The following is a 13,249-nucleotide window of genomic DNA, read 5'->3' as shown; positions in this document are numbered from 1 at the left end:
ACACCATCCATTTGCAATCAAGAGTGTTGGGGGTAAAATTCGCCACCAATCAAAGCCTGAAATGTGCCATGTTCCCAACCAATAACAGGCAAGGGCTCTAATCCTTTATATAAATAGGAGCACGATCTCCAAGGTGCGCACTTAACTTACTTTGGCATTCATTCAATTCTAGAGTTCTCATCAAAGAGCTCAGCTCATATTACTATTGCCGGTTCTGACTTAAGCATCGGACAACACCCCCACCCCGCATCTCTCTCCTCCCCCCCCCCCCCCCCCCCCCCACGGGTATTCCAAACTCCGGGTGCTTTCTGACCATCTGTTCATGAGCAGAGGTCATCTCCTCAGGAGTGCTTCCAGCTGGGACCCCATTCAACCTTAGGTCAGATTTCAATTGCAACGAAGAGTTTCTAAAGGTGCATGTCCACATAACAAGCATATAACCCAATATGTTACCCAAAATCATAGAATCCAAATGCAACAAAACCTTTTGGACAGAAATGAAAGTGAAAAAAAAAAAAAAAACAGAACACCCAAAAAGGACGATCCGTGGATTCGCCAAAATATTTTAATCAATTTCTAAATTTTATTCTTTATATAATAATATGAATATAATAAGTAATATATTGAACATTTTAATAGGTTAAGTAGATATAATATTTTATTTCCATTTAAGAAACTTACAATTAGGATGCGTAAAACTCAAAACATGCGGTAATTGTAAAGTTGAGGTCGTGGTATTCAAAAAAAGAAAGAAAGATAAAAGAGATCTAGAAGTGTCTTAGAGAATTCTGAAGTATTGAAATCCAAGATGCGTCCGACACGGATTCTTCCCCCATTTAGATGAATCCATGAAACAATGGAGAAGAGTATGAAATTAACAGAGGAAGCTAAGATATGCATGTACACATACATAGACACATAAAATTAGGGCATACCCAGAACTGGAGAATTCAAATAGCTTCCCTGTGTTGGAGAAAATGATGACAGCGACCTCAGCATCACATAAAATGGAGAGCTCCTTAGCTTTCTTGAGCAATCCAACGCGGCGTTTCGAGAATGTGACCTGCCTATTCGTTTTATTCTCAATCCTCTTGATCTCAACTTTCCCCCTTTTCTTCATTTTTCCTAGTAAAATTTCCCCTCTTTTTCCGATCCGAAGAAACTCAGGAAAAAAGAGCTCATATATATAGATTAGAAAGAGAGAACAGAGAAAACAAAGAGAAGCCACCAAATATAGTAAAGAGGGAGTCTTTCTAAAAAGTGGGGGGATTGGAATTGCAAAAATGGAAAAGCAGTAACGCTTGCATGGCCATTATCTCGAATGCGGTGTGGTAAAGTGTCACATTTGGAGGATGGAGGAAAGCTGGAATTTATTATGGGTATACTCAAAATAGAGAAATTTATTATCAACATCTCCAAAACACCTATTTTTAGAAAGGGCGTGAAGGTTGGGAAATTTGGTCCTTATTTTTAGGTATGGCTGTTTTAAAGCGATAGAGAAAGACAGGGAGAGGGACAGAGAAAGATGGCTATATTTGTGTTGTTAATAATTAGGAGGAGGAATTTCTTGGTTTTCTCTTCCTGTTTTTCTTTCTTTGGAAGGAAAAAGGAGGTTCAAGAAGACGAGCCTTCAAATAACTTCCTTCTTTAGCATGTTTCCTAATAAAGGGATTGTATGCCACCGGGAATCAGGCACTTGAATCAAATTACGGAATCTGGTTTCTGCAGTGGTATTCTAATTCCGCCCCAACCGTAATGAAAATTTTATAAGAATTTTTAAATAATTTCTTTTAGCAAATGTCATCAGTACAACCTTATTTTGATATCTGCACAAACCCAGCTGTCTTTATTCTTTAATTGGCTCATGTTAGCAAGATCTATGTATGATAGTAGTCTTCACAACTCACAAGGAAGTATGTGACAGATTTGTTGACAACTAAAGGGTTGTTGGGTACCAAACCTATTGACACTCCTATGAATCCAAACATTAGGTTGTTACAAGACCAAAGAAAGTTATTCAATGATCCAGGAAGATATAAATGACCTGTTGGGAAGCTTATCTATTTGATTATCAATTTATCATTCATTCTGATATTCCTTCTGCAGTCAGTGTGATGAGTTTGTTCATGCACCCACCCAGTGTTCCTTTTTAATGAGCAGTTTGATTTATCTTACAATAATATAAAGATGCACCAGCCAAAGGATCATTCGTAAGCCCAACAATCACTTGAGTATTGAGGATTATTCTGATATTGATTTGGGCAAGATTTCCCTATGATAGAAGGTCCACTACTACTAACTATTGTGCCTTTATTGGAGGAAACTTGGTAAGTTCAAAAAGAAAAGGCAGTGTAGTTGCTAAGTCTAGTGCAAAGGATGAGTACAGTGTGATGGTTCACACTACTTGTTGAGCTAATGTGGTTGAAAGCTCTTATGTCTTAGATGGATTTTAAGGTTGAGGAACCAATGATGATGTATTGTGACAACAAGGCAGCTACTCATAAAGCAAGCAATTTCGTATTTCATGAGGTCTAAACTTACTGAAATAGACTGTCACGTAATATATCCACTGCATATGTGAAGTCCAAAGATCAGTGAGCAGTTTCAAAGAATTTCGGGCAAGCAGGGCAAGGATGATCTTTGGCCTGTGACCTTTGGGAAGGTTGGTCGGTTAAGTGTTCAAAATTGGGATCCTCCTCCTGATGGGCTTCTAAAAATGAATTTTGACGGATCGAGTATGGTGAATCCAGGGCCGGCGGGTATTGAGGGTGTTCTTAGGAACTCGAGGGGAGATGTCATTTGGGCTTTTGCAGGGCTTATTGGAGTTGCTGATGCAAGCGAGGTGGAGGTTCAAGCTGTCTATCAAGGGATTAAGTGTTTAGAGAAAGTTCGGCTGGATAGGGTGATGGTGGAAGAGGCTCATGTTCTACATAGTACATAATAAACCAACCCACTGTTGTTGTGGCTAATCTCTGCAATGGTGGAGTGAAAGAATTCTTGTCCTTTGATGGCAATGTCTTAGATTTACATTTTGATTTTGAGAATTTTAGGTATCTTCCAGAACAGGCAAGTATCTCTCTCTGCCATCAAGTCCAAAAAGAAGGACATGATTTGCACACTGAAACAACCGATTCCAGTGATGAACAATCTGTCCATTGGTCAAGTGGCTAGATTGCCATCTTTGCACGGCCAAGTTATGGAATGAAATTAAAAAGAGAACAGATAAAAATCACCTATCCTTAAATAGTATCTTACCAACAAAATAAGATAAGTAAACTAAGCATTTGAGCAACTCTTATACCATCCCATGTTCCTAACCAATAACAGGCAAGGGCTCTAATCCTTTATATAAATAGGGGCACAATCTCCAATGTGCGCACTTAACTTTGGCATTCATTCTCATCAAAGAGGTCAGCTGATATTGCTATTGCCAGTTCTGACTTAAGCATCGGATACCACCACCAAAATCATAGAATCCAGAGGTACTTTTACCCAAAATCATAGAATCCAGAGGCAACAAAACCTTCTGGACAGAAATTAAAGTAAAACAAAAAAACAAAAAAACAAAACACCCAAAAAGGACGATCCATGGATTCGCCAAAATATTTTAATCAATTTCTAAATTTTATTTTTTATATAATAATATGAATATAATAAGTAATATATTGAACATTTTAATAGGTTAAGTAGATATAATATTTTATTTCCATTTAAGAAACTTACAATTAGGATGGGTAAAACTAAAACATGCGGTAATTGTAAAGTTGAGGTCATGGTATTCAAAAAAAGAAAAAAAAAGATAAAAGAGATCTAGAAGTGTCTTAGAGAATCCTGAAGTATTGAAATCCAAGATGCGTCCGACACGGATTCTTCGCCCATTTGGAAGAATCCATGTAACAATGGAGAAGAGTATGAAATTAACAGAGGAAGCTAAGATATGCATGTACACATACATAGACACATAAAATTAGGACATACCCAGAACTGGAGAATTCAAATAGCTTCCCTGTGTTGGAGAAAATGATGGCAGCGACCTCAGCATCGCATAAAATGGAGAGCTCCTTAGCTTTCTTGAGCAATCCAACGCGGCGTTTCGAGAATGTGACCTGCCTATTGGTTTTATTCTCAATCCTCTTAATCTCAACTTTCCCCCTCTTCTTCATTTTTCCTGGTAAAATTTCCCCTCTTTTTCTGATCCGAAGAAACCCAGGAAAAAAGAGCTCATATATATAGATTAGAAAGAGAGAACAGAGAAAACAAAGAGAAGCCACCAAATATAGTAAAGAGGGAGTCTTTCTAAAAAGTGGGGGGATTGGAATTGCCAAAATGGAAAAGCAGTAACGCTTGCATGGCCATTATCTCGAATGCAGTGTGGTAAAAGTGTCACGTTTGGAGGATGGAGGAAAGCTGGACTTTATTATGGGATACTCAAAATAAAGAATTTTATTATCAACATCTCCAAAACACCTATTTTTAGAAAGGGCGTGAAGGTTGGGAAATTCACTCCTTATTTTTAGGTATGACTATTTTAAAGAGATAGAGAGAGAGAGACAGGGGGGGAGAAAGATGGCTATATTTGTGTTGTTAATAATTAGGAGGAGAAATTTCTTGGTTTTCTCTTTCTGTTTTTTTTTTTCTTTGGAAGAAAAAAGGAGGTTCGAGAAGACGAGCCTTCAAATAACTTCCTTCTTTAGCATGTTTCCTAATAAAGGGACTGTATGCCACCGGGAATCAGGCACTGGAATCAAATTACGGAATCTGGTTTCTGCAGTGGTATTCTAATTCCGCCCCAACCGTAATGAAAATTTTATAAGAATTTTTAAATTATTTCTTTTAGCAAATGTTATCAGTACAACCTTATTTTGATATTTGCACAATCCCAGCTGTCTTTATTCTTTAATTGGCTCATGTTAGCAAGATCTAAGTATGACATTAGTCTTCACAACTCACAAGGAAGTATGCGACAGATTTGTTGACACCCCTATGAATCCAAACATTAAGTTGTTACAAGACCAAAGAAAGTTATTCAATGATCCAGGAAGATATAAATGACCTGTTGGGAAGCTTATCTATTTGATTATCATTCATTCTGATATTCCTTTTGCAGTCAGTGTGATGAGTTTGTTCATGCACCCACCCAGTGTTCCATCTTGATGAGCAGTTTGATTTATCTTACAATAATATAAAGATGCACCAAGTCAAAGGATCATTCTTAAGCCCAACAATCACTTGAGTATTGAGGATTATTCTGATATTGATTTGAGCAAGATTTCCCTATGATAGAAGGTCCACTACTACTAATTATTGTGCCTTTATTGGAGGAAACTTGGTAAGTTCAAAAAGAAAAGGCAGTGTAGTTGCTAAGTCTAGTGCAAAGGATGAGTACAGTGTGATGGTTCACACTACTTGTCGATCTAATGTGGTTGAAAACTCTTATGTCTTGGATGGATTTTGAGGTTGAGGAACCAATGATGATGTATTGTGACAACAAGGCAGCTACTCATAAAGCAAGCAATTTCGTATTTCATGAGGTCTAAACTTACTGAAATAGACTGTCATGTTATTCAAGAAAATGATGCTAGTAAATAGATATCCACTGCATATGTGAAGTCCAAAGATCAGTGAGCAGATACCTTTAAAAATAACACTTGGTCGTGATCAGTTTCAAAGAATTTCGGGCAAGCAGGGCAAGGATGATCTTTGGCCTGTGACCTTTGGGAAGGTTGGTCGGTTAAGTGTTCAAAATTGGGATCCTCCTCCTGATGGGCTTCTAAAAATGAATTTTGATGGATCGAGTATGGGGAATCCGGGGCCAGCGGGTATTGAGGGTGTTCTTAGGAACTCAAGGGGAGATGTCATTTGGGCTTTTGTAGGGCCTATTGGAGTTGCTGGTGCAAGCGAGGCGGAGGTTCGAGCTGTCTATCAAGGGATTAGGTGTTTAGAGAAAGTTTGGCTGGATAGGGTGATTGTGGAAGGGGATTCCCTAGACGTTATCCAATGGCTTAGGGGCTCCTCGGTTCCCCTTTGGAGATTTCCATCCTTCTTCGACGAGATTCAAGATAAAATTGAAGGTTCCTCGATCTCTTTTATGCATGTCCGGAGGTCGGCCAATAGTGCGGCGGATAAGTTAGCAAGGGATAGAGTAGTTAAGGCGGGTCTTGACATGTTTGATTTCCTTCCCCCATGATTGCGTGGTTGGCGCGCCTCCTTTACACTTTATTTGTTTCTATCTTCTTCTTTGTATCGTTTTGTTTATTTCTTCTTCTCTCTTGTATTGTGCGGGTGGACCATCTCGGTCTTCCTCTTGTTTTAATGAAATTTTTGTTCCATTCAAAAAAAAAAAAAAAAAAAGCAGGGCACGGATGATATTTATGCTCCGAGCGGATATAGCATTGCAGAATGACTTATTTGAAGAATATCCTAACATCTCCACAGAGTTCAAACCTTGGAGATTTTAATAATTTCCTTCAAAAACTACATATTAGTCCATCTCATCAAGACCATGAAGAGGCTCATGTTCTACATAACGAAGCAACCCATTATTGTGGTGGTTAATCCGTGCAACGGTGTAGTGAATTAATTCTCGTCCTTGCATGGCAATGCCTTAGATTTACATTTTGATTTTGAGAATTGTAGGCATCTTCCATAACAGGCAAGTATCTCTCTATTATCAAATGCAAGAAGAGGGACATGATTTGCACACTGAAATAACTGATTCCTGTGATGAACAATCTGCCCATCGGTCAAGTGGGATTGCCATCTTTGCACGGCCAATTCACGGAATGGAATTAAAAAAGGAACAGATAAAGCTCATGTATCCTTAAACAGTAGCTTACCAACAAAATAAAATAAGTAAACTAAGCATTTGAGCAACTCTTAAATCATCTGTTTGGAATCAAGAGTGTTGGGGGTAAAATTCGCCCCCAATCAAAGCCTAACGCATGGCATGCGCCCAACCAATAACAGACAACGTCTCTAATCCTTTTAATAAATATGGGCACAGTCTCCAAGGTAAGCACTTAATTTACTTTGGCAATCATTCAATTCCAGAGTTCTCATCAGAGAGTTCAGCTCATATTACCGTTGCCGGTTCTAACTTAATCATTGGAGACCCACCCACCCCCAATACAAAAAAAAAACACAAAAAAACAAAACAAAACTCCATGAGAGGTCAGATTTCAATGGCAACAAAGAGTTTCTAAAGGTGCATATCCAAATAACAAGCATATAACCCAATTTGTCACTCACCCAAAATACCCTTTAGATAGAAATGAAAAAAAAAACACCCAAAAGATAAGAGTATGAAATTAACAGATGAATCAACATAGCCCATACCTAGAACTGGAGAATTCAAATAGCCTCCCTGTGTTGGAGAAAATGATGAGAGCGACCTCGGCATCACATAAAATGGAAAGTTCCTTTGCTTTCTTGAGCAATCCAACACGGCGTTTCGAGAATGTGACTTGCCTACTAGTTGTATTCTCAATCATCTTGATCTCAATTTTTCCCCTCCCCATTTCTCCTGGTAAAATTTCCCCTCTTCTTCCCATCCAAAAAAACCCGGAAAAAAAGAGCTAATATATATAAAGAGAGAACAGAGAGAACAGAGAGAGAGAGAGAGACAGATAACCCACCAAATATAGCAGAGAGGGAGGGTTTCTACAAAGATTTGGGGGTTGGAATTGCCAAAAATGGAAAGGAAAAAACGTTTTCATGGCCATTATCTCGAATGCAGTGTGGTGAAATTGCCACATTTGGTGGAGGGAGGAAGGTTGGAATTTATTATGGATATACTCAAAATAGAAAAAAATTATTATCAACATCTCTTAAACACCTATTTTTAGAAAGGGGGTGAAGGTTGGGAAATTCACCCCCCATTTTTAGGTATGGCTATTTCAGAGATAGAGATCGAGAGATGACAAATTTCTTGTTTTTCTCTTTTTCTGTTTTTCTTTCTTTGGAAGGAAAAAGGAGTCTCCAGAGAACTTTCCTTGTTTAGCATGTTTCCTAATAAAAGGATTGTATGCCACCCGGAATCAGGGGTTGGAATCAGATGCCTGAATCTGGTTCCTGCTGTGGTATTCTATTCGGCCCCAAATGGAATGATGATTTTATCAGATTTTTTAAAGGGAAATGTTATCAGCATAACCTCATTTTGATTGAGATTTTATATGGTGTAAGCCCTTATGGTCCCCTATTTTGAAAAAAGTATTGTAGATGATCCAAACCGTCCATGTCATGACGTAAATAGGTTGTGGCAAAAAAAAATCATTTCTATCGGATGATCCCAACCCTCCGATCTATAGAGGAACTGCATATTATGGAAACCTCTATAGATCAGAGGGCTAGGATGATCCTATGGGGCACAACCTATTTACATTATGTTTCATCACACCATATACAATCTCATTTTGATATTTGCACAAACCTAGCTGTCTTTTCTTCTTTAATTGGCCCGTGAGAGCCTTCTGGGAAATGTAAGAACCTTTTGACAGTCTTTTAAACACTACAGCAAAATATGGGTTGGCGAAAATATCAGAATAGCGTTGTGCTGATATGATTTCCCTTTATAAATAATTTTTTTAATTTAATTTTTTTTTTTTCATTTCCTTTTAAAGGGAATCAAAATATGAATCTCCATTTCGATTCTTGATCCCGATAAAGGCACACTTTGTGTGATTTTGGAAAAGAAGTCTCTTACTACGTGTGATTAGCAAAAACAGTCTTCTAATTTGACAAAGCACAAAGTCAGTCATCACATTTGGTTTGATTTTGCAAATTCAATCGTGCCATCATTTTGTGATGGAATTTCCCATGAAATAATTTGTTTACTTATGAAAATACCAAAATGTATCGAAGTATAAAACGCAAAAATAAACTCGATTTCAAAATTAATCTATATTAAATTTAGGGAGATGATTTTTCGCCCTGTAGGATAATGCGCCCCCTTTCAACGTGAACTGTGGGCAGAGTCTAACACTCTTTGACATCAAAATCACTTTACAAGGAGGGTGTATTATCCTTAAGGGGGACAAAAAATCATCTCCCTAAATTTAATATTTATTTATTTAATATAATTAAGTAAAGGAATTAATCTAATTACTTGTTTTATTTTTTTACCCAGGAAAAGTACCTGTCATTTTGCAGCTACATAACCTAAAATGAGGTTAAGCAAAATAATTTAACTATATTAGTTATTTATTATTAAATAAATAATATAATAAATACATGGGAAAAATATTTTTAAAATGTGAACATTTGTTGAAATTGTGAATCAAGGGCAAAGTTCTCAAAATCATGATAAAGGGTTATCAGGTATGGTCAGAGGTGTTTTAGGATAAGAATATCCTTTTCTTTCTTTTCCCTCTACCTTTTAGGAAAGGATCCCAATGCATTTCACCAACCCTTTTCACCTTTTTATCTTTTTCTTACCCAAGCCATTGCCACTTCCAAATGGTAAAACTCCATTGTCATTTTGCTTTGGGAAATAAACCCTCAGAAAGCATGTCTCTTTCCACTGCCAACCCTTTTCACCTTTTTATCTTCTTCTTCCCTCGCGCCGAAAAGTAACGTCGCTGGCCGGATAGCACGTCTCTCTCGTCGGAAAGCACGTCCTGAATGTGAAGGAGTTTGTAACAAAACTACCGGAATCCTATCGGACATCCGATTCGGACTCCCAAATGTGTAGGAGTTTTTAACAAAACTACTGAAATCCTATCAGAAGTTCGAAAGTCAAAATTCACATCACATTAAATAGTGGGTCCTAAGTTTAAATTAGTGGTTCCAATATCAAAATAATGGTTCCAATGACAAAATAGACTCACTTTAGAATGTTAGAACCACTATTAATAAGCTATAAACTACTATTACACTCTTGGAACACTATTTAGTGGTATGGCGTATAAATAGTAGTACCAAGTGTTTAAATAGTGATTATGAGTGTTTAAACCACTATTGATACACTCGTGATCACTTTTAGAACCAATGAAATAATATTAGAGTGTATAAACCACTATTTAATCTATCGGAACCACTAAATTATGGTTCTGATGTCTAAATAAAGGTTCCAAGTGTATACACAGATGTTTTGAGTGTTTAAATAGTGCATCTGATTTTTTATAACGTTTAGAACTATTGAAATACTATTATAATGTATGTACCACTATTTACACTCTTGGAACCATAATTTGGTGGTTAAGAGGTCTAAATAATGGTTCCAAATGGATAAATAGATATTCTTAGTGTTTAAATAGTGCCTCTTATTAATTAGATAGGGTTATGAGTGTATTTACACACTCAGAACAACTATGTATACTCTAGGAACCACTATTGATTGGTTTCGAGGAATAAACAGTAGTGCCGTGGTATAAAAAGTGGTTCCGAGGTTTAAAAATTAGTTTTGAGCCCTTTGTTTCCGAACAAGTTTGAAAAACAATTTCCAGAGCGCTAATTTTTCACTAAAAAACAAAGATTTTGAAAATTCAAAATCTCTAACATCTTTATTAATAGAGATAGAGATATAAAAGATCCAACATTTTTCTATAAGACAAAGATCAGAGCCAAAGATCGTCAAAGAAGGCTTCCGAATCGAACTGCGTCATAGAGGAGACGAGAAAGGTGAGAGAGTAGGATGAGCTTTCCTTTGTCCCGTTTCCTTTGCTGAGTAACGAAAATAAAATCCAGGGAATACTACTACCAAATCAGATAACAATGATTCCAGCTGAACACGGAGTCGATGTGATTTGATAGAAAATAGTGTTTTCATTTCATACATCAACTGAACAGACGTTAAAAAAAGTCCAAGGAAAGTGAAGTAGAAATGAAGATGGGTGTCATTACCAAAACAAAGCTCTATAACGAGTGTTATTATCAAAATAAGGGAAGAAAATGGGTGCCTCTGTGAAGGGCCAGGACCAAGTGATGGTAGTTTGGGTCTGTTGAACAAGTGGGCTCCTCTTTTACTTATGATGGTCCACGGAAAAATATGGCCACACATCATTTAACAACCCTTCATCTATGGTGGGCCAAGGAGTTAGTATTCTACTCTGCCTCTTTAATTAAACACAATGATTCATATTAAGGAGGTATCCTTGGTAGGGCTCCATCTATAATACTGTACGCTCTGAATGATAGTGGGTCCTACCTTTGATTGATCGCGCTGTTCATTTTTTATAGCCCTGCTTTGGATCACCCAATCATAACATCCAATAATGTGTATTTTTGTCATTTAACGTTAAATGTTGCTTATTGAGTAACTATTTTTTTTTAGAAATGCAATCGAACACAAACATGAGTTTTTATATAATGTTTGCACGAACATACATATATTTTTGAACAGGTATGCTGAACTCAAGGGAGCCCCCCCGTAAGGGGCCCCCATTGGGTGCACGTCACCAAAGTGCATTTATAGAGGCAGTGATAAATTCACCCCCATTTATCGGTACACCACTAATATGTTCGTGCCGCATGGGTGACGTGCACCCAATGAGGGTGCTCTTTCAGCTGATTTTTGCACGGGCATCCTTGCGTTTAGTATTATTCATTTTTGGGACCCCAACCTAAATAGGTTGAATAAGGGTGTCAATTTTGGATCGGGCTCGAAAGCTCGCTCGAGCTGAAAAAATAAAAGCTAGGCTCGAATCCTTAACGAGCCGAGCCGAGCTAGGCCAAGCTCGGCTCGGCTCGTTAAGGATTTAATATATATATATACACACTAAAAAGGGTTGTCCAGAGAGTGAGAGGGGGAGGCAAAATATGTCACTTTTTTTTGGAAACCCATTTGTTTCTTGGACCACCCCCCATGGTGTAAAAAGAGTAGTCAAATTACACTAGATAGGGTTGTCCAGGGAAGATGAGGGTGAATATATCATTGCCTTAATATATCCCAAGCTCCGTAAGGCTCGCGAGCCTGGCCGAGCTGGGCCAAGCTCGGCTCGGCCAGTTTACACCCTGGTGGCCTGGTCGAGTAATGTATTGGAAATGATAAATGTACCCCTTTTCTTTACATGGAACAGCCAGTGTACATTGCAATCAGGTCACTTGAATCCTTCCCATGTGAAGAACATCAACCCCTCTGTAGTCTTAGATACACTGTAGTTGGCTGTTCCTAGTAAAAAAACAAAAAAGGGGCACATATATCACTTCCCTTTAAGCTCTGTTTGGTTGGCTATTTTTAAGGAGATTGAGGGGAGAACATCTTCTTGAGATCTTCTTGAGATTGTTTGGTTGCCTTTTAAGGTCTTTGACCACTAGCACTGTCGGGCGACGGTCGGGTGATGTGGCGCGCTTGAGATCTTCTCTCCAAATTTCTTCAAATCAAAGAAATTTGTGGAGAAGATCTTGGGGAGATCTTTTTGCCCTTATCCCACACACCCCCCGGCAATATTTGCAAGACAAACCAAACAATGTTTATTTCTTCCACCCTTAATCTCCCCGTTGACTAATCTGCTTTAGATCTCCCCTTTGACCGCTGGGATATAGATCTCCCAACGAATTAATGGCATCCAAACAGAGCATAATGTATTATTTCAAAAATATGAGCCTGTATAAACAGCATATGAAAAAAAAAAAAAACTACAGAAATTAGCACTTCAGTTTTGATAATTGCAGTAACCTAGGTTGTCTTTTCTTTTTAACCCGCTAATCAAGGCTTTTGGGAACAGTAACAACCTTTGACAACTATTTAAATAATAAAAGACAAAATGAGTTAGTTCAATTATTAAAACATGGTAGTGCAAATATCAGTAACCTAAAAAACTCGACAAACATATATATCAGAGGGCTACGATCATTAGATCATGGTGAACGTAGAACCAATGGACTAGATGAACAAACCCGATTACCTGTTGAGAACCCGATGAGAGAGAAACAAAAAATCTCGTTTTCGACAAACATGGTAGTGCCAATAACAGTAACCTATAAAAATCCACAAACATATAGATCAGAGGGCTAAGATCATTTTGATCACACTGAAACCAAAACCAACAGACTAGATCGACAAACCCACCTATCAGTTTAGAATCCGATGAGGAAAAGAGCAAAGATATCTCGTTTCCTACGATCTACTAGAGATGTACGGTTTGGATTAACCGAGGCTGGCCTATCTTTTGAATTCAAAAAGGAGTCGAACGTTACGATTTCTGTGCCAGGTTCGGAATCCGAACCTAAGGTTCGTAACAACCGAAGCAAAATAAATTACTAAAATATTATGTAAGGCCTTTCTTTCCCTGTATTCTCACACCAGTACAAC

The 13,249-nt window shown here is 37.8% G+C and overlaps 1 protein-coding gene across 4 annotated transcripts in view; it reads right to left on the bottom strand.

Moving 5' to 3' along the window:
- The window catches only part of AGL15 (AGAMOUS-like 15), a 41,206-nt gene extending 33,248 nt beyond the window's left edge, over positions 1-7,958 (bottom strand). Inside the window, exon 1 of one of the 4 annotated variants that reach the window (XM_077385580.1) lies at positions 7,336-7,958. In XM_077385580.1, the coding sequence (XP_077241695.1) occupies positions 7,336-7,550 (215 nt within the window). In that variant the 5' untranslated portion in view covers positions 7,551-7,958. Of the gene's footprint in view, positions 1-935; positions 1,205-3,978; positions 4,179-7,335 lie in introns of those variants that run through there. The other 3 variants (XM_077385579.1, XM_077385581.1, XM_077385582.1) reach the window with 3 other exon arrangements.
- Between the last annotated feature and the right edge of the window lie 5,291 nt (positions 7,959-13,249).

This window comes from Tasmannia lanceolata, unplaced genomic scaffold, assembly GCF_043159265.1.
Source record: "Tasmannia lanceolata isolate RefF3 unplaced genomic scaffold, GAP_Taslan_0.1 ptg000007l, whole genome shotgun sequence".
Lineage (NCBI taxonomy): Eukaryota > Viridiplantae > Streptophyta > Magnoliopsida > Canellales > Winteraceae > Tasmannia > Tasmannia lanceolata.
The sequence above is the reverse complement of the archived record's forward strand: the minus strand, read 5'-3'. Positions and strand labels throughout refer to the sequence as shown.